Source organism: Rhinopithecus bieti, unplaced genomic scaffold (assembly GCF_001698545.2).
Source record: "Rhinopithecus bieti isolate Rb0 unplaced genomic scaffold, ASM169854v2 scaffold_27038, whole genome shotgun sequence".
Classification (NCBI taxonomy): Eukaryota; Metazoa; Chordata; class Mammalia; order Primates; family Cercopithecidae; genus Rhinopithecus; species Rhinopithecus bieti.
In genome coordinates this window covers 749,721-775,535 of record NW_016812221.1, presented here as the reverse complement: position 1 = coordinate 775,535, position 25,815 = coordinate 749,721, and the positions used below count along the sequence as shown (strand labels likewise).

The following is a 25,815-nucleotide window of genomic DNA, read 5'->3' as shown; positions in this document are numbered from 1 at the left end:
CAAAGGAAATAATGGAAAATTCAAAGGTTGCATGGCTGCAACTAGGCACTCAATTGATAATCAGTTAGGCTCCATTATTCATTTCTCTGTCAACTGCACTCTCTCTCCTTCATTTTGAGTCATCCCTGCAAGCAAAGGAGATGAACACAAATAGCTCCACTTAATACTGTTCTAACAGATTTTGGTCCCTGGGGAAGAGAACTCTCTCTTCCAACATCTATTTACACAATTTCAGAGGCCAGGCACAGTGACTCATGACTGTAATCCCGACACTTTGGGAGGCCAAGGCAGGTGGATCACTTGAACCCAGGAGTTTGAGACCAGCCTGGGCAACTTGACAAAAACCCACCTCTACCAAAAAAAAAAAAAAAAAAAGCCAGGTGTGGTGCATGCATCTGTAGTCTCAGCTAATTGAGGGGCTGAAGTGGGAGGATCACCTGGGCCTGGGGAGGTCAAGGCTACAGTGAGCCATGATCGTGCCACTGCACTCCAACCTGGGCAACAGAGTAGGACCTTGTCTTAAAAAAATACTCAGAGGGTACACAAATCCTGGGTGAGCATTATGGCCATAGGAGAGCATACTTATTGGACATCCTGGATCACATAACCATTTATGTAATGGGAAGTGCCATAATTTTCAGCCATTGGTGTCACATGGAATGGGGAAGACCTGTTTCCTTAACTAAAGAGGTGCTGGAGAGACATAATCCCAAAACCTCCATTCTGTCTAAATTGACTAAAAACCTGAAGAAATTTGCCCAAATCTGCATGGTAATTGTTATACAAATGGGGCAAATAAGATATGCCTTTCAAGTCTCTGTGAAGTTATCAGTTCTCATAATTTTTCTGGGTCTTGGGCTATGAAAAATTCTACTGTTCATTTGGAGCATCTTGAAGAAACTAGCCATTTTACATAAATGGTACAATTTAATCAGAAGCTTAGGTTCTGAAATCAGACAAAACTGGGATTCAAACTCCAGCTGTCTCGCCTCTGCACTTAAATTAATAAACATGATAGAAAATTATTAACATAATAAAATATAACATTTATGTTAATTCATGTACACCATGCACAAAAATTAATGCAAGATGAATTTAAGACTTAAATGTAAAACCTAAAACTATAAAAAACCTGGAAGATAACTTAGGAAATAACATTCTGGACATAGGGAGAGGTGACAACATGCTGGCGGCCCGTGCTTGCTCTCAGCACCTCCTAGGCCTGGGCGTCTGCTCTGGCCACACTTGAGGAGCCCTTCAGCCCGCCATGGCACTGTGGGAGGCCCTCTCTGGGCTGGCCGAGGCCAGAGCCGGCTCCCTCTGCTTGCCAAGAGGTGTGGAGGGAGTGGCGCTGGTGGGCCTGCGTGAGTTCCCTGTGGGCGCGGACTCGGCGGGCCCCACACTCGGAGTGGCCAGCTGGTGCCGCCGGCCTGGGCAGAGAGGGGTTTAGCACCAGGGCCAGCAGCTGTGGAGGGTGGGCAGGGTGCCCCAGCACTACCAGTTTGCTTGTACACTCAAATTCTTGCTGGGCTTCAGCCGCCTCCCCGCGGGACAGAGCTCAGGACCTGCAGCCCGCCATGCCTGAGCCCCCCAGCGGTGGGCTCCTATGGGGCCGGAGCCTCCCCTATGGGCGCGGCCCCCTGCTCTGCGGCACCCGGTCCCATCGACCACCCAAGTGCTGAGTGCAGGCATGAGGTGGGGACTGGCAGGCAGCTCCCCCCGCTGCCTTGGCACGGGAGCCACTAGGGCAAGCCAGCTGGGCTCCTGAGTGGGGTGGGGACTTGGAGAACTTGTATGTCTAGCTAGAGGATTGTAAATGCACCAATCAGCACTCTGTGTCTAGCTCAAGGTTTGTAAACGCACCAATCAGTGCTCTGTGTCTAGCTAATCTAGTGGGGACTTGGAGAACTTTTACGTTTAGCTAGAGGATTATAAATGCACCAATCAGCACCTGTCAAAACGGACCAATCAGCTCTCTGTAAAAATGGGCCAATCATCAGGATGTGGGTGGGGCCAGATAAGGGAATAAAAGCAGACTGCCAGAGCCAGCAGTGGCAGCCCACTGTGGTTCCCTTCCGCATTGTGGAAGCATTGTTCTTTTGCTCTTTGTGATAAATCTTGCTGCTACTCACTCTTTGGGTCCACACTGCCTTTATGAGCTATAACACTCACCACGAAGGTCTGCAGCTTCACTCCTGAGGCCGTCAAGACCAAGAACCCAGCGGGAGAAATGAACAACTCCAGACAGGAGGAACGAACAACTCCAGACACACTGCCTTAAGAGCTGTAACACTCACCGCAAAGGTCTGTAGCTTCACTACTGAAGCCAGCGAGACCACAAACCCACCAGAAGGAAGAAACTCTGCACACGTCCGAACATCAGAAGGAACAAACTCCCGACACAGCATCTTTAAGAACTGTACCACTCACTGCGAGGGTCTGCGGCTTCATTCTTGAAGTCAGTGAGACCAAGAACCCACCAATTCCAGACACAATAGGAACTGGCAATGATTTCATGACAAAGACACCAAAAGCAATTGCAACAAAAGCAAACATTGACAAATGGGATATAATTAAACTATAAGAGCTTGTTGGTACAACAAAAAAAACTATCAACAGAGTGAACAGACAATCTAAGGAATGGGAGAAAATATTTGCAAGTGATGCTTCAGACAAAGGTCTAATATTTAGAACCTATAAGGAACTTAAACAAATTTACATCCAAAAAACAAATAATGTCTCTTTAAAAATAGGCAAAGAACATGAACACTTTTCAAAAGAAGACACACATGTGGCCAAAAGCATATTTAAAAATGCTCGACATGGCTGGGCATGGTGGCTCACGCCTGTAATCCCAGCACTTTGGGAGGCTGAGGTGGGTGGATCATGAGGTCAGGAGATCAAGACCATCCTGGCTAACACAGTGAAACCCTGTCTCTACTAAAAATACAAAAAATTAACCGGGCATGGTGGCAGGCACCTTTAGTCCCAGCTACTCAGGAGGCTGAGGCAGGAGAATGGTGTGAACCCAGGAGGTGGAGCTTGCAATGAGCCGAGATCACACCACTGCACTCCAGCCTGGGCAACAGAGCAAGACTCCGTCTCAAAAGAAAGTTCGACATCACTGATCATTAAAGAAATGCAAATCAAAACCACAATAAGATACCATCTCATACCAGTCAGAATGGATATTATTAAAAATAAAAAAATAACAGATGCTGGCAAAGTTGCAGAGAAAAGGAAACACCTATACACTGCTGATGGGAATGTAAATTAGCTCAGCCATTGTGGAAAGCAGTGTGGTGATTCCTCAATAAACTAAAAATAGAATTACCATTTGACCCAGTAATCCCATTATTGGGCATACCCAAAGGAATAGACAGTATTCTATCAAAAGACACGTGCACAAATGTGTTCACTGCAGCACTATTCACAATAGCAAAGAGACAGAATCAACTAAATGCCCACCAATGGTATATTGGATAAAGAAAATGTGGTACATATACACCATACAGCCATAAAAAAGAATGAGATTATGTCCTTTGCAGCAACATGGATAGAGCTGGAGAACATTATCCTTAGCAAATTAACACAGGAACAGAAAACTAAATATTGTATGTTCTCACTTACAAATAGGAGGTATATAACAAGAATACATGGACACCAAGAGGGGAACAACAGACACTGCAGCCTATTTGATGGTGGAGTATGGGAGGAGGGAGAGGATGAGAAAAAATACCTTTCAGGTATTATGCTTAGTACCTGGGTGATGAAATAATCTGTAAACCAAACCCCCATGACAGAAGTTTACCTGTATAACAAATCTGCATATGTACCCGTGAAACTAAAATAAAAGTTAAAAAATAATAGGAAAATAAAAAATAATAACTTTGTGTGCTTTTCTTATCAGTCCGTCTACTGAGAGCTTATTTAAGCAGACTTGAGAGGGCAAACTTTCAGAGGGCAAAGATAATTTACAATTCCAACTCCATATTTCTAAAGTCCTTATCAGGTCCTTGCCTTCTTCAGAAGGCAAATGGTAGATGTAAATAACAATGGGGTCCAGGACATGTTGCTCCAAAATATGCCTTTTTGGCATATTTTGAGGTATTATTTGGAAAAACTGCAGACATATGAGATGCTCTGAGAAGTTATACTTTTGTAAGAGATATTATCTATAAAGGAAATCTTTATTTATTTATTTATTTTTGAGATGGAGCCTTGCTCTGTCTCCCAGGCTGGAGTGCAGTGGCGTGATCTCAGCTCACTGCAAGCTCCACCTCCTGGGTTCACGCCATTCTCCTACCCCAGCCTCCCGAGTAGCTGGGACTACAGGCACCCACCACCATGCCCGGCTAATTTTTTGTATTTTTAGTAGAGACGGGGTTTCACCATGTTGACCAGGATGGTCTCAATCTGACCTCGTGATCTGCTCGCTTCAGCCTCCCAAAGTGCTGGGACTACAGGCGTGAGCCACTGCGCCTGGCCTATTTATTGTTTTAAAATTTTATTGTAAGATATCATCAGGAAGGTAAATCTCCATTTATAACTGTTTCCTGCTCTGCACCAGATAGAAAGGGATGACTCAAAATCACTAGAGATTTAGTCAGTGCGGGAGGGCATCAATTTAAGTCTGCATACCAATCCTGACCCTTGTTTCATGGTTATCAGAGCCCTGACCCACAGCCGTCTTTATTTGTTTCAGAGAAGTATATTGGTTAAGCCTGAAGTCTAAGACAACTTTTTTTTTTTTTGACGGAGGCTCACTCTGTCACCCAGGCTGGAGTGCAATGGCACGATCTTGGCTCACTGCAACTTCCACCTCCCAGGTTCAAGTGATTCTCCTGTCTCAGCCTCCCCAGTAGTTGGGATTATAGGCGTGTGCCATCATGCCTGGCTAATTTTTTGTATTTTAGTAGAGATTGGGTTTCACCACGTTGCCCAGGTTGGTCTTGAATTCCTGAGCTCAAGCAATCCACCCGCCTCGGGTTCCCAAAGTGCTAGGATTACAGGCGTGAGCTCCCATTCTCCATTCTTTGGCCACTGAATAAAACTTGATTGTCTCTTCAGTTGGGTGTTCTTTCTTTGTAGCCAATGTAAGGTAGGGAAAGAACACAGTTTAATGTGACAAAAGGACTCACTAAATGAATAAGCTCATTAAGATTCATATCACTGCATTAGTTCATCAATGTTATGACAAGTTGCAACACATAGCTCAAAACTACACAAAACTGTTATCTTACAGTTCTTAAATTGGAATTTTGACATCAGTTTCACTAGGCAAAAACCATGGTGTAAGCAGGGGTGCATTCCTTCCGTAGGCTGTAGGGAGGAATCTGTTTCCTTGCCTTTTCCAGCTTCTACAGGCCACCCTGATTGCTTGGCTTGTGGTTTCTTCCTCCATCCTCAAAACCAGCAATGACCGGCCAAGTCTTTCTCATACTGAATCACTCTGACATCTCTGTAGCCAAATATTCCTTTGCCTTCCTCTTATAAAGACACTGGTGATTACATCTAGTCCACCCAGATTATCTAGGATAATCTCTCAATTTAATAATTATTAACTTAATCACATCTGCAAAGTCCCTTTTACTATGTAAGGTAACATATTTATAGGTTCCACGAATTCATATGCCAACATCTTGAGGGAGCCATTCAGCCTACTAATTAGTATAGAGATTCAGAAAAACCCAAACAGCAGAACTGAATATTCAGCTACTTGTGTGTTAAGACAGTGTCCCTGGTAACTCTCAAGCCAAAGGATATAAACTGGGCTATAAAAACGGATATCGCAGCTTACATGTTTCTCATCACATTGAGAAGGCTTATAAACCATCTCAGACACCAAATGCAGCCATCCTGGTTTGTGAAGCTCAGTTGATCCGAAAATTTTATACATCATCATTTGAAATATCCTCCTGCATGCAAGTCACATCAGTAACTTCAGAGAATGTCTTTATATTTTTTAAAAAACATACAATTTTATGCCATGTAATTTTGCCCTTATTCCCATAATGTGGCCATTCTTTTCACACAGACCTATCCTACACTGGATGGTTATTGTAGGAGTCCTTAGTTCAGTGATCTTTTCACCTGAATTTCCTCTAGAGAGAATTTGGAAGTTAGCCTTTACTTTTAAAACGTTGACTTAGTCAATGAAATAAGATTTTCTAGTGTAAGGGAAGGTTGTATTTGAGACCATCAAATGTGGGGCAGTGTGCCTTAGTAGGCATGAGGATGTGCTGTTTCTATCTCCCTTCAAGGAAAGGCTTGTAGTACAAGTGTGGGAAGTTCAGTTAGCAGACAGCCCTCACCTGTCAAGCCCTTCATGGTCAGCCTTTGCTGCAGAAGAGCTTCGTCCAAAGTCACCCCGCTTCCCAGGTCAGGCTGTATTCAGTGACTGAAAGAGGTATGAACACAGACTAGACCACGCTTGCCTGACACCTGAACCCTGTCAGGCAACACTCACCACAGAGATCCATTCTGAGTTGGGAGCAGTTTTGTAGGATCTGCATTGCAGTTTAACTTTTTCTTTTGCTTAATCCTACTTCCTTCTCTTTCCTTTCACAGATACTGATCTACAGTGAATACCTCCAAAGTATATCTCAGAGTCGACTTTCAGAAAACCCAATGGATTGCAGCTTGTACCATTATTGAGGTGCTCCAAAATAGCAAAGGATGGGCCAAAGTTTTGGAACTGGATTACTCATTATCCAGCTTACATACAAACCCCACCACTGTGGCAGGTGGAGCACAAAGAGGCCCTGGCATAAGGAGGTGGTTCAATCATTAAATAGTTCACCAATAGTAAATTAAGAGGCAGCACCTCTGTTATGTAACAGATGTTTGAACTTAGGAGATTATTATTAAATAACAGGTTTCAGTAGCTGATATGGTTTGGCTGTGTCCCCATCCAAACCTCATATTGAGTTGTAGCCCCCATCATCTCCTTGTGTCACAGGAGGGACCCAGGGAAGGTAACTGAATCATGGAGATGGGTTTTTCCCATGCTGTTCTTGTGATAGTGAATCTCATGAGGTCTGATGGTTTTATAAAGGGCAGTTCCTCTGTACATGCTCTCCTTCCTGTCACCATGTAAGATGTGTCTTTGCTCCTCCTTCACCTTGCGTCATGATTGTCAGGCGTTCCCAGTCACGTGACACTCTGAGTTCATTAAACCTCTTTTTCTTTATAAATTACCCAATCTGGGGTATTTCTTTATAGCAGTATGAGAATGGACTAATACAGTGGCTACTGCTAAAAGCCACTGATGCTCTACATAAAGGTAACAAACAGTTGAGGCCAAATAATAGACAATTGATTGCAGCTGTGAAAGAGGGCATTTGGCTGCACAAAAAGCAGCTCACACCTGCTGTATCACAAGTGGCATTAGGTCCTTGGCTTGCAGAAAAAAAAACTATCCTGGCAGGAAAGGCCATGTGGGAGCCTCAAACTACAATCCACCCAAGATAGTAAATAAGAACAATCTCTGTGGGAATAGTAGAGATTAGAGTCACATTTCAGGCTACAAAAGATTTAGGAGTGATGGTTCCCATCATCTCTCTAGTAAAAACTACTCACAACTGCAATTCAACTTCAAGCTCAACTGAGTAGTAGTCCTGATCACAGCCATTAGGCCAGATGTGATATTTCCACTAGAAGAGATTAACACAGCCTCAGATACATGGTACATGGCTACTGATCCAGTAAATGCATTTTTTTACATCCTGATTCAGAAAAAAGGATAAATGTTTGCATTCATATCAAGTGAAATGAAGTGGGCAATGAAATGAACAATATACACAGCTGGGCACGGTGGCTGACGCCTGTAATCCTAGCACTTTGAAAGGCTGAGGTGGGTGGATCATGAAGTCAGGAGATAGAGCCCATCCTGGCTAACGCGGTGAAACCCCGTCTCCACTAAAAATACAAAAAAATTAGCCGGGCGTGGTGGTGGGCACCTGTAGTCCCAGTTACTCGGGAGGCAGAGGCAGGAGAATGGCATGAACCCGGGAGGTGGAGCTTGCAGTGAGCCGAGATCGCGCCACTGCACTCCAGCCTGGGCGACAGAGCGAGACTCCATCTCAAAACAAAAACAAAGACAAAAAACAAACAATATACATGAAATGGACAATGGTATAACTACAGTTTTGCTCCCAGGGCAATATTAACTCTCGCAACCCCAGAGTTCTGGTTACGGGAAGCACAAGGTTCCCCCAGAGGATCATCTGTAATCTTCCTGCTTCCACACTGCGGTACCCAAACCCATGTGTCCTCTTTGAAAACACAGCACTGTATAAAGGTCAAACATGAAGGATTAGTCCCAAAGGGGGCACTTTCCACCAGAGGACAGAGTGAGTGTTCTAAATTACAAACTACAGATACAGCATGGAACTTTGTACTCCTGTGTCCAGGGACCAGCATGCCAGAAAAGCCACTCTTTGCTGGGGCATTGACACTGATCATCAGAAGGTATGGCTGCTTACACAACAGGGCAGGAGAAAAAAGGAGTGGAACTCAGGTGGTCCACCTAGGTGCCTCCTTGAACTTCCTTGCCCCATTGTGATGTAAATGGACAAATACAGCAACTTGGATCTGAAAAGGACATGGTGAACAGGGCTCTGACCCCCTCAGGAATAAGGGTCTGGGACAAGCTACCACGAAAGCCACTTATGTCCACAGAGGTGCTAACAGAGTGTGATGAGAATCTACAGTGAATGATACAGACAGCAACTGCAACATTAGGGGCTGTGGTTTGTCCTACGAATCTTCTCTTAGTCTCTCCTCAGAGAGAGCCCCACCAGAATCCTAGAGCAGCAGCTTCCCAAATGTAACATAGACAAGGGGATCTAAGCGGTGGGAAGGATGGACTGTGATCACAAACGTGCATTATGACTCAGATCTCTCCTCAAGGTGGGACTTGCCCAGGGCAGGGAGAGTCATCAGCAGAGAGCCTCCACTTGTGAAGCTGGCCTCAGCTGAAATGAGCTGCTTCACCTAAGAAAATAGCAACATCACCTAAGAAAAGAGCTGCTTCACCTAAGGTTGCTTCCTTCCCAGGGCAGCCTGAGTCTGGGTGATGGGGTGAGCAACACAGGGTTATAAGGGCCTGGCCATCTTGGTTCAACACGAGGCACTCCAATGGGCAGTACATGTTCCAGAGTTCCCTGCTGGCTCCAATGCAGTGCAAATTGAATTCTTCTTCAGCTCAATGTTTTCTTACTTCTTCGATCATTTCACAGCTGTTGATCCTCAATAGACATCTTGCACCCAAACTTCTCTGTAACCACATCCAGAGAACAAGTTACAACATAGCCTGATTTCCTGTTAGAAATATTTGGGTTGTAACAAACACAACTTGAGCCAGATGAAGCAAACATGAGAATTTATTAGGATATTTGGAGTATCTCACAGAAGAATTCAACAATCAAGGCATGAAAAGGGCAGAGGTGGACCTGGACGCGAAGACCGGAAGAACCAGGTACTGGAACACAATAAGGACTCTTTATTGGTTTTGCTTCTATGATGGCTTCATTCTTCTCTCTCACTGCAGACCATGTTTCTCCATGTGGCAGAAAACAGCCACTCACTGCACCCACATTTAAATATAGCTTGTGATGCTAAAATTACATAGACAAAAAGATAGTCCTAGCTTTCTAGAAGCTTTCTAGTGGAAAAGATAAAACATGCAATGGTTATATTATCACAGTGAGAAACACACGTACAGGTTCATATAGATTCAATAGGCATTAACAAGGAACAAGGGCATTTCAATTGCAGATTTGCAAAAACGTAAGCAATAAGAGAAATCTCAAGGAACTACAAGTTGTTCACAAAGGCCAGAAAATATTGCATAGGAGGAAAAAGTTTTCAGAAATGACAGTGGATAGGCAGGCATTGGTTTGTACAAAAGTCCTTGCATACCATAAGCAGAATATTACACTTTAAGTCCACAATAAGCCACACGATATTTCAACGAGGCATGTGTAATCAGGGTTGTATTTAAAAATAATCACTATGTATACATGCGAAAAATGGGCTGAGGCCGGGCACGGTGGCTCAAGCCTGTAATCCCAGCACTTTGGGAGGCCGAGACGGGCGGTTCATGAGGTCAGGAGATCAAGACCATCCTGGCTAACCCGGTGAAACCCCGTCTCTACTAAAATACAAAAAACTAGCCGGGCGAGGTGGCGGGCGCCTGTAGTCCCAGCTACTCGGGAGGCTGAGGCAGGAGAATGGCGTGAACCCGGGAGGCGGAGCTTGCAGTGAGCTGAGATCCGGCCACTGCACTCCAGCCCGGGTGACAGAGCAAGACTCCGTCTCAAAAGAAAAAAAAAAAGAAAGAAAGAAAAATGGGCTGAAAAATGATAGCAAGGTGCAGAAAACATGCATGCATCTGCAAGGGTTATGATTGGTTAAGTTTATCAGCAGTTAGGCCACGGGTAGGTGTTGAGCATCTGAAAGCTTATTGGTATCTGTATAGACATTAATAAGACCTCTGAAATTGACAACCTGGACATAGATTGCTGGAATGACTGAGAAGGTCTCAAATGTAGATTCCAAATGCCACTGCTGTAGATTTTGCTAGAAAGTTACTTTTGATAAATCTGGCATTCTGTGGGTGCATTTTATGTCAACATTCTAACAGATGTTCCTGAAACCAAAGTATCACAAATATATGGACCCATAGATAATGATGTCAGATCCTGCAAGGAAAAGCTACACAGAAGGCAATCCTGGTACAGGCCTCAAAATTCATTCTGGACCTTAAGGAAAACCTACTACTTAGTAAAAGGAAAACAATGTAAATTATCCTTTGTAGAACTGTGCACAATTCCAGGTCAGTGGGAAAATCTGGGCAGTAAGAGAACAAGAAAAGGGGATGCTTCCTGTATTTGGCCTCCTTTAGTATGCTATTTCAATGTACCTTATTGTGCTCCATAAAATCAAAAATAAATCCACTCTAACTTTAAAACTTTCTTCTTGATGTAGAATTTGTGGTAGGAACCAATAAGGGACAATGCAGAGACATAGTTTTGTGGTTTACAAGGTAATTTCAAAAACACACTAAAAAATCTCTAATTTTAGAATCAGAGCTCTCATGACACTTTAGAAGGTGAGTTCTAGTGACTACTGCACAATGTATTTGAACCTCTGCATCAGTTCTTAACTAGACCTCTATTGTCAGTGTCAATCCTCCCCATAACACCTGATGTTTAGAAAAAATGTTTGTTCTTGGGCATTCAATCAATAGGTTAATGTTGAAGTTCTGTTATCGAGTGTAGGAAGTATCAGGTTTAACTGCTTAACAGTTAATAGAATAATCTAGAATTTCCAAGACCTAATGAATCAATCTCTGGGACTGGAAAGAGAATGATAGATGGAAAGAAAAAAATAGGACAAAAATCACAAAGTACAACATCTCCTTCTAACTGTTCATTTGCATTAGTTGGTCTCCCACATCTAGTAAAATGACTTTGAGATATTAAAAAGTAGGAAGTTTTTTTTTTTCTTTTTTTTTTTGAGACAGAGTCTAGCTCTGTTGCCCAGGCTGGAGTGCAGTGGTGCCATCTTGGCTCACTGCAACCTCCACCTCTCGGGTTCAAGTGATTCTCCTGCCTCAGCCTCCCAAGTAACTGGGATTACAGGCACATGCCACCACACCCAGCTAATTTTTTTTTTTTCGAGACAGAGTCTTGCTCTGTCGCCCAGGTTGGAGTGCAGTGGCGCAATCTCAGCTCACTGCAAACTCTGCCTCCCGGGTTCACACCATTTTCCTGCCTCAGCCTCCCAAGTAGCTGGGACTACAGGCGCCCGCCACCATGCCTGGCTAATTTTTTGTATTTTTAGTAGAGACGGGGTATCGCCGTGTTAGCCAGGATAGTCTCAATCTCCTGACCTCATGATTCACCTGCCTCAGCCTCCCAAAGTGCTTGGACTACAGGCATGAGCCACCATGCCCAGCCAATTTTTAGTAAAGACAGGGTTTCACCATGTTGGCCATGAACATGTTGGTCTTGAATTCCTGACCTCAAGTGATCCACCCTCCTCAGCCTCCCAAAGTGCTGGGATTACAGGCGTGAGCCATCATGCCCAGCCAGGAAGTTCATACACTTGAGTACAAATAAAAAGTTGGAAAATTAGATGCTTTAAAATTATAGCACGAAAAGACAGAATTATTTGGCTGTTGAATTGGTATGCTGGTTTAGAAAATTATTCTCATTTATTTAAAATTCCAACTTTCCCAAAATGTTGCAAAATCAATAATTAAAGGAGAAAATACCGTTCACGGTAAAGGTGCAAAATATCATACTGATACAACAATTTGAACATAAAAGGTGAAGCCTTGATTTTTTCTAAGTTTGCAATCAAGCTCAATATTGGACTTTTCTAAATTTCATCAGCATACAAAAAATATTAACTTTGTCAAGCAACATTGAGAGAACATTACAAAATCCTTACTTAGCTAAGGGATGGTTCATGCATTTTTACGGAAGTATACTTAAATACTGTAAGTTCTCAATGTGAAGTTTTCCATGGGGATAATGCAACTAGTGAAAGAAAGTCAAATACATTTCAAATGATAAAATGGAAATCTTGTTTCCTAAAACAGATAGTTCCTGACTTAAGAGGATGTGACTTACAGTTTCTCAACATTACAATGGTATCCATACAACTACTATTTTTCACTTTCAGTATTCAATAATTACATCAGATATTCAACACCTTTTGATAAAATAGACGATGCATTAGAATGTGTTCTGAGAATGTTTAAGGTAGGCTACGCTAAGCTATGATGTTTGGTAGGTTGGGTGTATTAAATGCATTTTCGACTTACAATGTTTTCAACTTACAATGGGTTTATTGGGATGTAACCCCACTGTAAGTTCAGGATCATATGTACTTTTCCAGTGACCACAGAAATTTGTTAGAAAATAGGCTTCTTTGAATGTCAAAAATGTTTTTCCAGCATAAAATTCCCTAATACTTTACATCTTCAGAAATGTGATTTTTTAATAATTCATTTATTCATCTAATTTTTTACAAGATATTTTATGCAACACAAAGAGCATAATAGTACCACAAAATATCCATGATACTTTAATCACAGTAAATTAAAATAGTGGTATTTGGGTTACATATCACTTAAGATACACAGATATATATAAAATATATGGAGGCATCTCACTGAGAAAAAGATTTGATACAGCACTACCTTATTTCATTTAGTTTGGGTGTTGTAATGTAGTTCAAACATCTTTATTTTGCTCATTCAGTTATATATTACTATGGTTATTCTGTGGTTCCTGCCTTTGCATATTTATTTTATATAAACTGTTACTCAGACTCTGAGGATGCAGAAGACTTACATAATGTTGGCTTTAGTTACTGAATAGAAAGGTCAGTAAAAACAAAAGACCCCTTATGTATGTCTATAATAAGGAAAAAGAAATGGGTTATCACTCAAGGTACTTATTAATGTAGCCATGTTACATGACTTTCCATTTTCTATATTATTGTTAAAAAACAAAAACCAGGGGTGTGTAGTGTGTCTTCACAGACATCAGAGGCACTATAAGGCATATGCATTTCATAATCCCAATTACACTAAATTATAAGTCAGTTCAAAACGCAAAACATATGTGACACTAGAAGATAAGCCACAAATACCACTAAGAAATTTTTTAGATGTTTCAATGGTGAATTTATTCACATAATTTTATTCACATATTTTAAAACTTCACACTTCAAAGTGAACAACTGCCAACCACTTAGAATTGGGTATTTTTGGTACCCATGTCTACAAAAAGTGTATGGCTTCCCTTGACAGTACTATACTGAGGGGCAAGTGTTCCCAGTGTCTTTAAATTGTTAGATTCTCCATAATACGAATTCTCCAAAATACAAAATAGTTTAGTTACTTGTTGCACTATCCCATATTTAGTACTTTCATAGAACTTCATTCCTAAGGGCATTTCCTTATGTACAATGAATTGTCATTTCTTAAAAATATTGCCTCATTTCCTGCATTCATGGGGTTTTCCCTCATCCCCAGTGGGAATATGTCTAATAGCTTAGGAGACTTGACTTCTGGAAGGCTTTTTGATATTCGCACGATTCTTCTTTGCTGTGAATGTTCTACTCTGTAAGGCTTGACTATGGTTTGAAAAGTTGTTGAGATGCACTGCATTCATAGGTTCACTCTATGAGTTAAGATCAGCTTTCCATATACCACCTCATTTAGAGTTCTCACCCTCAAGGAGTACAGACACATAACACAATGTGACTGTCTAAAAACGTTATCATAATTGTATTTTCTGAAGTCCAAGATGATGTCAAAGACTACTATTAACTGTATTTCTAGGATTTTTTTACTGTATGAGTTCTCTGATGATTGATGAGCTGTGACTTCTGTGAGAAAGCTTTCCCACATTCAATGCATTGATAAGGCTTCTCTCCTGTATGAATTCTCTGATGATTAACCAGCTGTGATTTCTGAGAGAAGGCCTTCCTACATTCACTGCATCCGTAGGGTTTCTCACCTGTATGTGTCCTTTGATGTGGTATAAGGTGGGACTTCCGAGAGAAAGCTTTGCCACACTCACTGCATTCAAAAGGCTTCTCTCCTGTATGTATTCTCTGATGATTGATGAGACTTGACTTCTCCCTGAAGGCTTTTCTACATTCATTGCATTCGTAAGGTTTTTCTCCTGTATGAGTTCTCAGATGTCTAATTAGCTCCGACTTCTCAAAAAAAGCTTTCCTACAAAGACTGCATTCATAGGGTTTCTCTCCAGTGTGAATTCTCTGATGGGTATTTAGCTGTGATTTCTGGGAGAAAGCTTTTTCACAGTCCCTGCATTCATACGGTTTTTCTCCAGTATGAGTTCTCTGATGAGTTGCAAGACTTGACTTCTCACCAAAGGCCTTCCCACATTCAGTGCATTCATAGGGTTTCTCCCCTGTATGTGTCCTCTGATGTGATATGAGATGTGACTTCTGACAAAAGGCTTTCCCGCATTCACTGCATACATATGGTTTCTCTCCTGTATGAATTCTCTGATGATTAGTGAGACTTAATTTTTCACTGAAAGCTTTCCCACACTCACTGCACTCATATGGTTTTTCTCCCGTATGAGTTCTCTGATGTCTAACGAGCTGTGATTTCCTGCTGAAGGCTTTCCCACATTTATTGCATATAAAGGGTTTTTCTCCTGTGTGTGTCATCTGATGTGATATGAGATGTGACTTCTGGGAGAAGGCCTTCCCACACTGAATGCATCCATGAGGTTTCTCTCCTGTGTGAGTTCTCTGATGATTAATGAGACTTGACCTCTCTCTAAATGCTTTCCTACACTCGCTGCATTCATAGGGTTTCTCTCCAGTATGAATTGTCTTATGTCTAATAAGCTCTGACTTCTCAAAGAAAGCTTTTCTACAATCACTACATCCAAAGGGTTTTGTTCCTGTGTGAGTTCTGTGATGTGTAACGAGTTGTGACTTCCTGCTGAAGGCTTTCCCACACTCCCTGCATTCAAAAGGTTTCTCACCGGTATGAATTCTCTGATGGTTAATGAGATTGGACTTTTCACTAAAGGCCCTCCCACATTCACTGCATCCATAGGGTTTCTCTCCTGTGTGTGTTCTCCAATGCGATATGAGATGTGACTTCCGGGAGAAGGCTTTCCCACATTCGCCACACTCATATGGTTTCTCTCCTGTATGTGTCCGCTGATGGGATGTGAGCTGTGACTTTTGGGAGAAGGCTTTCCCACACTGGCTACAATTATAAGGTTTTTCTCCCGTGTGAGTTCTGTGATGTGTAATAAACTGAGACTTCTGGGGAAAGGTTTTGCCACAATTACCACAGCCAAAGGCTATGTCTCTTATATGTCTGCTTTGATGTTTAATGAGACTTGGTTTCTTACTGAAGCGCTTCCTACATTCACTGCATTCATAGAGTTTCTCCCCTAAACGATTTCTATGATATATGATAATCTGTGACTTTTTATAGCTCTCTTTATATTTATCACAATCATAGTACTTTAACCAGGTATCAGTATCCTCAGGCTTGGAATGGAGAAAAAAATTATCAAACACATTGAAGTCATCTGATTCTGCTTTTCCATAATCTCCTTTTGGAATAAGCAAATCTAAATGATGTTTTAAAATCAATCCATCTAAGTCACCTTCGTTGTTTGATTTCCTTAAAGGAACAAAGTTCATATTCAGATTGAAATTTTTTCCAAATGCATCACATTCATGACCTCTTTTTATAATTTTAAGCTTGTCTTGGTATATCCTGGTTGCCACATCATGTTACCATCTACATTCCAGACTTCTATAAAAGGAAAAAAAAAAATGTTTGGTGTGCTTTCTAAAAATAAAAAAAAAAAAAAAAAAAAACTAGAAATGCTATGTTGAGGGGTTGGCTGCTTTTAAGGCTTAGTTTCCTAGTCTGAAGTAAGTCCCAAGTATAATAACAATCTTCTAGGTATTGCAAGGAACTACTAAAAACAGAAACAGGAAACTGACTGGAGATTAAGTCACCTTTGATTGTTGACAAATATGTTTATTAAATGGGGAATGTAAAAAACACATGAAAAGCAACGAGAAGCAAAGAAAAACGGATGGAAGAAGCTTTGACCCAATGTTTTGAGTAATTAATTCACTCAATACTTTCTGAGTATACACTATGCCCAGGTAGTGTGTGAGGTATAGAGACACAAGAGAAAAAATAAGTTCCTGTTATTATAAAATTTACATTGTAATGGAAAAGATAAAGAAATAATATTTTTAAAACAACAAAACTGTACACTGCAGTAAATACTAAGAAGAAAATGAACATATTTGAAAGAAAAATTAGGTAGTCATTTCAAGCTTAAAGAATGAGAAATATTTTGCGTATTGGTTCTCATTCTAAAGTTTTATTTAAGCTTGCCATATGCATCTTCACGTTGGTATTAAGAAAGTCACTTATGCAACACATTTTCCAAACCATATCATCTTTCATCTTAACTATTCAGGCACAGAACTTTAAAATCCATGTGTACTTTCACTAAAACTATCCCAAGACTAAAATTCTAAAAATAATCTGACAGTTTGATAGTCAGTTGTTACATAGCTCTATTTCCATTATCCTCATGATATAACCATTTATACTATTATAAGTGAACTTCAAAATATGTATTTTTTGAGACAGGGTCTTGCTCTGTTGCCCAGACTGAAGTGTAGTGTTATGATGCAGCCTCAACCTCCCAGGCTCAAGAGATCCTCCTACATAAGCCTCCCAAGTAGCCAGAATACACAGGTGTGCAACCACCATGGCTGGCTAATTTTGTTGTTCTTGTAGCGATGGGGTCTCCCTATGTTGTTCAGGTTGCTCCTGAACTCCTGGGCTCGAGCAATTCTCCCACTTTAGCTTCCCAAACCAGTAAGAGACTTGGTCTCTCCCAGAGTGTTGGGGTTTCAGGCATAAATCAACATGCTAGGCCCATTTTTCAACAAAAATCTGTATTTCAAATTTTTTGTGAGGTTGTACCTACAGGTAAGAAAGATAATCAGTAATGTGAAAACATTCTACAAATTTAAATGTCAACTGAAGGTAATATATTTGTAGAATTATATGGTGGAGGTAGAATCGAGATTTGCTCATGTATTTGGTATGGAGAAAATAAAGGGAAAAAGAGAATCTAGAATTACCCTTAGGTTTGGAGTTTGAACAATTTGGTAGATTATGGTGTTAATGCATTGAGGAAAACTGAGGGAGAAATACAAGGGTTCAAATCAAGACTCCACTATAAACATATTAATTCTGTTTTTTTGAGACAGGGTCTTGCCCTGTCACTCAGGCTGGAGTTTAGTGGTGCAATTATAGCTCACTGCAGCCTCGAACTCCTGGGCTCAACTGATCCTCCCAACTCAGCCTCTTGAGTAGCTGGGACTACAGGTGCATGCCAGCATGCTCAAGGTAATTTTTAGAATTTTTTGTAGAGATGGGATCTCACCATGTTGCTCAGGCTGGTTTCAAACTCCTAGGCTCAAGTAGTCCTTCCACTTCAGCTTCCCAAATTGCTGGGATTACAGGTGCAGGCCCCCACAATTGACACTGTGTTAGGCCTAACATATTAATTTTGAGATGTATGTGAAGTTTCAATAAAACGGTATCAGAAAATATGGGTGCAGAAAATGAAACATTCATAAATTAAACTTACATTCATGTTATTTTAAATGTTATCAAATTATTGAACTATTAATACTTAAGTATGTGTTTTAAATTTACATCTGCCTTCCCCCATCTTTATTTTTTTTCCTAGTAGAAAAATGTAATTGCCTTATATTTGGTCATTTGTGGTGTATCCCAAATAGTCCCACTCTCTCCATCACTTTCTCTGCTGTATTCTAAACTATCACATTATCTCAATGAAATACCCTGCTAATTGGTTTCCCTGCTTCCAATTACATTTTCTACTTGGCAGTGAGAATAAACTTTCACAATTCTAAATCAGATTTTACTTTTCAAAATTTCTTGACTCGATTATAACTCCATTGTGTTGCCTACAAGTTGAGATATGATCTAGTTCCCATACTCTCTCCAACTTATCTGCATCTCTCGGGCATACTGACCTCAGCCACACGGGCTTCCATTCGGTTTCTAAAAGTAACTAAACCATTTTCTGACTTAACATATTCTTATTTGTCATTCCTTTTAGAGACACTCTTCTCCATGCTCATTTCACATCTTTCATGTCTACAATTAGTTTTCCCATGTCTTTCTCTGTTATGGACTAAATTTATCTCCTCAAAAATTGTATACTGAAGAAGAACTTCTAGAATGGCTGTATTTGGAGATAGGACCTCTAAGGAAATAAGATTAAATGAGGTCATAAGGGTAGGACCCTGATCAAACAGGGTTATCATCTTTATAAAAATAGATATGAGGCCAGGCACAGTGGCCCACCTCTGTAATCTCAGCACTTTGGGAGGCTGAGGCAGACAGATTACTTGAGCCCCCGAGTTTGAGAGCAGCCTGGGCAACACAGTGAAACTGTGTCTGTACAAAAAAAAACAAACAAACCTGTTTTTAATTAGCTAGGTGTGGTGGTGCACACCTATAATCCCAGATGCTTGGGAGGATCACTTGAGCCCAGGAGGTCAAGGCTGCAGTGACCCATGATTGTGCCACTGCACTCCAGGCTGGGTGAGTGAGACCTGGTCTCGAAAAAGGAAAAAGAAAAAAGAAACCCCACAAGAGATCCATCTACATCTATCTATCTCTTTCTCTCTCTCCACGTACACACTGGGGAAAGCCCATGTGAACACATAGTGAGAGGGTGGCTCTTCACAAGGCAGGAAGAGAGCCCTCCCCAGAAAACAACTGGTACCTTGACCTTGGACTTTCCATCTCCAAAAGTGAAAAATAAATTTCTGTTGTTTAAGCTCCCCAGAATATGATATTTTGTTATGGCAGACTGAGCAGACTAACCCATTCTCTCATCTAATTTATTTCTGTAATAACACTTAGCAGGATCTGAATTTCTTCCTGCTTACCTACTACCCTGTTCTTTTTCTGTCCTCTAGCAAGTAAACACTATGTCAGCAGGAAATATATATCTCTAGTGCTCTATTATACCCACAGTACCTAGCACAATAACTTAAAAATAAAAGAAGTCAATAAATATTCTATTTTCTCTGAAGTAGTCTGTGTAGAAAAGAGCTTCAGGCCCAAAACTACCATCCATAGAAAGTCCTGCTTGCAAGATTGGCCCTCGGCTGGCATCTGAGAACATGGGTTTCAGGAATGTCCCTACTATTTCCTAACTGATAATTACTATGCCGAGACTGTATACAAACAGTATGATCAGCACATGTTAGGCAGAGAATACCTATAGGACCAGCTCCCAGTAAAGACCTTGGGCACTTATCTCTAATGGTCTTTAATGGGCAGAAACATCAAACACATGTGTTACTACATTTTTGCTGCAGGGGGATGGTAAACTTTGACCCTTATGGGAAGGAGAGAGCTTAGGAGGCCTGCAAAAGGGTTCTTCCAGACTCTGCCTGTGCCTTTTTCATTTGTGATCCAGCTGTGTCCTTACAGTGTCACTGTAATAAATCTTAGTCATAAGTACAAATATGCTGAGTCCAGTGAGTCCTTCTAGTGACTCTGAACATGGGGGGATCTTGGAGACCCTGACGCACAGTCCCCATTTGTGTCATCTTGATAATTAGCTCCCCACTGCCTTGCAATAAAACAAATGTTCAGTGTTTATGTGCTGAAAATTTTTTTTAAAAAAGAACACAAATGTCTCATCTTCTTAACTCCTATGTTTCTGGAATTTATTTTCTGGTCTTACTTTGTAATCCTTTTCAGTAAAGGATTAAACCCACTGGGTGAGTGAATCTCAACTAAAAAGGGCACATAAAAACGACAAGAAGTTTCTCAAATTACAAATCCCAGTCTTACCACATAAAACAAAACAAAAAAACAAAAAACAAAACGAAACAAAACAAAAAACCAGGCATGGTGGCACACACCTGTAGTCCCATCTACTCAGGAGGCTGAAGCAAGAGGATCACTTTTGCCCAGGAATTTGAGGCTGCAGTGACCTATGATCACGCCACTACACTGCAACCTGGGCAACAGACCAAGACCCTGTCTATAAAAACAAACACAAGGCTTTTGGAAAGAAATTTATCAAATATTACATGTTCTATAACTAAAGTGAAGACATTTAATTATAAGCCCCTGCATCCATGTGTGCAAACAAAGCTCAGGGACCAACGTTCTAAAAAATATTATACATACTATGATCAGGTCGCAGATGGGACTTCAGCAAAAGCTGAGAAAAATTTAGGCTGGGGTAGTCAAGGAACATTTCACAAATATGAATGCAGTGAAAACCAAGTTCCTATGGAAAGGATTAAGAATTTCTAGGTCACTAGTATAATACCATTAAAAGTTCAAGACATTACATATCTGAAAACACTTGAGAAATGTTTAAATGGAACTGACCATGAATGGGGGGAAGGAAGAAATAACTGAACAGGCAGCAATAGTGTCATACTATGGAGGTCCCTGAAAGCAAAGATTACAAATCTGTAGCAGATGCTGCCACCGCCTCACTCATACACTGTCAAGATTCCTACCGGAGGTACTCACGGCTCTCTACCCAAGAACCTTCTCGAGCTGAAAGCACAAGATTGGTCTGTACACAGGGACCGTGGACATTCTGGATACTTACTGCGGCAGAGGAAACCTCAAGATGAGAGATGGGAGTTAGTACATCAATAGCTGGGTTTCCTGGTACCTCAGAGTGTCAAGACTGAGGAATATTCTCACAGTGCCTCAGAGGCACTCAGCAGAACTGAGAATCCACCACCCACAGCAGGAGTCGGAGCGTCAGCCCACCCTTCACTGGCATGAATGCCCCCAGCGCTTCCATGGTCTGACTTGTCCATTCTCTCACTACATTTGTGGCGACCATGTCCCCAATAAGTTCTTACACTCACATAAGTATCTGAGGGTCTGCTTTGGAGGGAATCTGAAGTAAGTCAATGTCACAAAGCAGATAATGAGTAAAGAGGTTCAACTGATCAGAGTAGTGTGGGAAGCTTTAGGAAACAAAATATGGTGGCATCATTAAGGTAGCTTGTAAAATATTAGAAACCGGATCTATCTAGCAATTTGACAACTTCAAAAATGAGACATCATGGATCTAGTTTTAAGTGGAAGTTGAGGAAGGAAGGCTTTAAAAAGATACTTTCCTAACAGAAAAAAATTTAAAACAACATGAAAGGATGGTAGAAAGGCGTTATTCGGCCATGTGCAGTGGCTTATGCCTGTAATCCCAGCACTTTGGGAGGCCGAAGCAGGCGAATCATGAAGTCAGGAGTTTTTGAGACCAGCCTGGCCAACATGGTGAAACCTCGTCTCTACTAAAAATCAAAAAAAATTGGCCGGGCATGGTTGCATGTGCCTGTGGTCCCAGCTGCTGGGAAGGCTGAGGCAGGAGAATTGCTTGAACCCAGGAGGTGGAGTAGTGAGCCGAGATCACACCATTGCACTCCAGTCTGGGTGACATAATGAGACTCCGTCTCAAAAAAAAAAAAAAAAAAAAGGATTATTCATATACTTCATGATGTCTAATCTGTAGGAAAAAAACACAAAGGAACCTAATTTAAAAGGGAGGATAAGGATAAACTGGGAGAAATGATAGCTCCATTTTCTAATATAATGAGACTGAACAGACTGGGGCTTTGGAGGGTGGTCTTTTGGGCATCAGAGATACCCAAATTGAAGACAAAATCAAGATGCTTCAATGGACAAATGGAGGAGTCTTTGACCACAGGGGAAGGAGGGACTGAATGGGATTAAACACGTGAGGACAGAATACCAAACAAGAAGTCAAGGTCCTAGATGTCACAGAGAATAACGTCATGGCCAAGATAAGCAGGACACATTTCATTTTAAGCTATAAAGAAGCTACGTCTAAACGTTGACTTACTTGAGTAGCTAATGTCAATTGTTCTGAGGTACCACCGAAGGTTTAGAGATTTTGAAAAGAGATCCCTAAAGCACATTTCAGAGATGCCAACCCACCACCGACCAGATGACATGGGACTTCTGCTTTCTCCCATCTGCCTGGTTCTCACACACTCACCTGGAGAATCTGAACTTGGAATTTCTCCATCTCCTACCCATGGCTCTTCTCCTTGCTCCAATTTGAAGATGACATCTGGTTTCATAACTTCATACCCTGTTAAGGGGAAAATCACAAAGGCCTTGAGCCCAAATGCTTGGGGTTTAGGGCCTCTGGCGATGAGCAAGGTGTCACATCACAGTTGGCCTGATAAAGCTGTACTTCAACAGCGTAAGTAACTCTCAAAGTTACAGTAACGGTCTCCCTGGTGGCTAACAGGGTCTAGGACAAAGCCACCAAACACTTCAGAGGTTCTGGAGCCAGCAAGCCTGGGTTTACATCCAGGCTCTTTAATCTAATAGTTGTTAGCTCTTGGGAAAGCTACTTAACCTCTCTTGGCCTCGATTTTCTCATCAGGAAAAATGGATAACGGTACTAGCCACATCATCTCTGATGATTAAATGAGTTGATATACGTAAAGCACGTGGTATAAGATGTGGCATACAGTAAGTCACATGCATTAGGTGCTACCACTACTGCTCAAACTATTACTCAAACTATTACTACTTAAGTTTCAGAGGCTGCATAACAAACTTATGACTTCATTATTGAAAGGTGAGACCCAAATACTTTCTTGGTGTCATAGTCCAAGCAACTGTGATCTAAATTTCAGGTCTAAAATCATTAAAAATTTCAGAAGCCTAACTACAGGCTTCTGAAACTTCCCAGTAACTAAAAATAAAAGGCAATGCATTGGGCAGGGTCCGAGATACTCAAGAAAGCTTTTATTACCCAGTGACACTAGGCTGCTATAGTTCTCCAACATCACATCCTTGTATAAATTCTTCTGAGAGGGATCCAGGAGCTGCCACTCTTTTTGGGTGAAGTCCACAGATAAATCATCAAATGAGAATGACTCCTGTAAGAGCACAATCCTAGTAAACCTGAAGCAGTTAACACTGTATGATGTGAGAAAAAAATATTGGAGTTTGAGCACTTTATTCTCATAACAAGTTATACAAAATGCCTACTATGTCCCTACCTTCGCATATTTTGTGTGATAAAATGTCACTGTGCATTCTTCCATCCTTTCAACTATTAACCCGAAGAACAAAGAGAGAGGCTCTCCAGAAGAAAATGATGTTTATTTGGGAACAGAGTCCTGCCATAGGAAGACACGTGCCACAGTAAACTACATGTGTACTCAGGGAGGTAAAGAAAGACAAAGGTGTCTACAGTCATACCACCCTCAACGCGCCTGGTCTCGGAAGCTAAGCAGGGTCGAGCCTGGTTAGTACTTGGATGGGAAGACAGACAAAGGTTTTTAAAGGAAAAAAATGAGGTGCATCACATAACTGTTTTGAAACAGTTCTCCCTGGCTACAAAGATCAATAATAAGGGTGACACCAGTCCAAAGCTGGACAGGCAGCTGCTGGGCAGATGTCCCAATAAAAGTATTTTTGTGTAAGGCTTCAATGGCCTTTGTACAAGGCTGTGGCTTTTGCAGTCTTTTGTGATCATTTTTATCAGGCATGCAAGTGTAAGAACACTCTTTTCACAGGCTTCCCCAGCTCTACCTGTCGGGGTAAAAAAAAATTCACACTAGTGACTCCATTTTGATTCTGACAACTTCACAGAAGACACACAAACTGGAATAGGTGACTTTAAACCCCCTGAACCACCAATAAAATATTTACTGAACCTCAAATTTGGCACTGGAAGAGGTAGTACCAAAGAAAGAAAATAGGATAGGCAAGGTGGCTCACAACTATAATCCCAGCACTTTGGGAGGCCAACACGGGAGGATCACTTGAGCCCAAAAGTTTGAGACCAAACTGAGTAATATAGTGAGATCTTGTCTCCACAAAAAATATATATAAATATTAGCTGGATATGGTGGTACATGCCAGTAGTCCCAGTTACTTGGGAGGCTGAGGTGGGAAGACTGCTTGACCCTGGGAGGTCGAGGCTTCAGTGAGCTGTGACTGCACCACTGCACTGCAGCTTGGGTGACAGAGTGAGACCCCATCTCAAAAACAAACCAATACACAAAAACACCAAGAAGGAAGATAACAAAATAATACTTTCAAAAGTCACGCTGTCTTACAGAGGGCTGCAAACACGCACTTACAAATAAAATAAACTTATAATAAGAAATAAAGGAGAGTACAGTGTGGATAAAAAGCAGGGAGTGCTTCACTCTATTTGAGTCAAAGAATTTGAAGACAGATCTATAGAAACTGTCAGTTTTGAACAGAGAGAAAATGACTTAAAAATGAACAGAGCTCAGGACACTATCAAATAATACCAAAGACTCTAACGTGAGTGTCATAGGAGTCCCAGAAAGAGAAAAGAAAGAGCATGGTGAAAATAAAGTCTCAAGAAATGATAGCCGAATATTCTGTAAAACTGACAAAAGATATAAACCAAAACATTCAAGAAGTTCAGTCAATGCCAGACAATAAACATGAGGAAATCCATACCCAGACACATCATGAATGGCTAGAAAGAAAAAAAAATCACATCACTTAAAGGGAACAGCAATTCAGATAACTGCAAATTTCTTTCTTTCTTTTTTGAGACAGAGTTTTGTTCTGTCACCCAGGCTGGAGTGCAGTGGCACAATTATAGCTTGCTGTAACCTCTGCCTCCTGGACTCGGGTGATTCTCCCACCTCAGCTTTCTGAGAAACTGGAACAACAGGTGCACGCCACCACACCCAGTTAATTTCTGTTTGTTTGTTTTTGAGACACAGTCTTATTCTGTCACCCAGACTGGAGTGCAGTGGCCTGATCTTGGATCACTACAACCTCCACCTCTCAGGTTCAAGCAATTCTCCTGCCTCAGCCTCCTGAGTAGCTGGGATTACAGGCATCTGCCACCACGCCTGACTAATTTTGTATTTTAGTAGAGACGAGGTTTCACCATGTTGGCCAGGCTGGTCTCGAACTCCTGACATCAGGTGATCCAGCCACCTCGGCCTCCCAAAGTGCTGGGATTACAGGTGTGAGCCACTGCACCCAGCTGAGAGTAAGCAAATTAATTATTGTCTTAGGCTGGGGTGGGAAGAGGAATTGACCAAAAATGTCACAAAAATTGTTTTGGGGTGAGGAAAATCTTCTAAAACTAGACTGTGATGATGGTTATACAGTATAAGTTTACTTAAAATCAC

The 25,815-nt window shown here is 41.4% G+C and overlaps 1 protein-coding gene across 1 annotated transcript in view; it reads right to left on the bottom strand.

Moving 5' to 3' along the window:
- Positions 1-13,681: 13,681 nt before the first annotated feature.
- The window catches only part of ZNF84 (zinc finger protein 84), a 22,197-nt gene continuing 10,063 nt past the window's right edge, over positions 13,682-25,815 (bottom strand). Inside the window, 4 exon segments of the mRNA XM_017895648.1 lie at positions 13,682-16,305; positions 16,308-16,342; positions 22,665-22,760; positions 23,436-23,562. Coding sequence (XP_017751137.1) covers positions 14,362-16,305; positions 16,308-16,342; positions 22,665-22,760; positions 23,436-23,562 — 2,202 coding nt within the window. The 3' untranslated portion in view covers positions 13,682-14,361.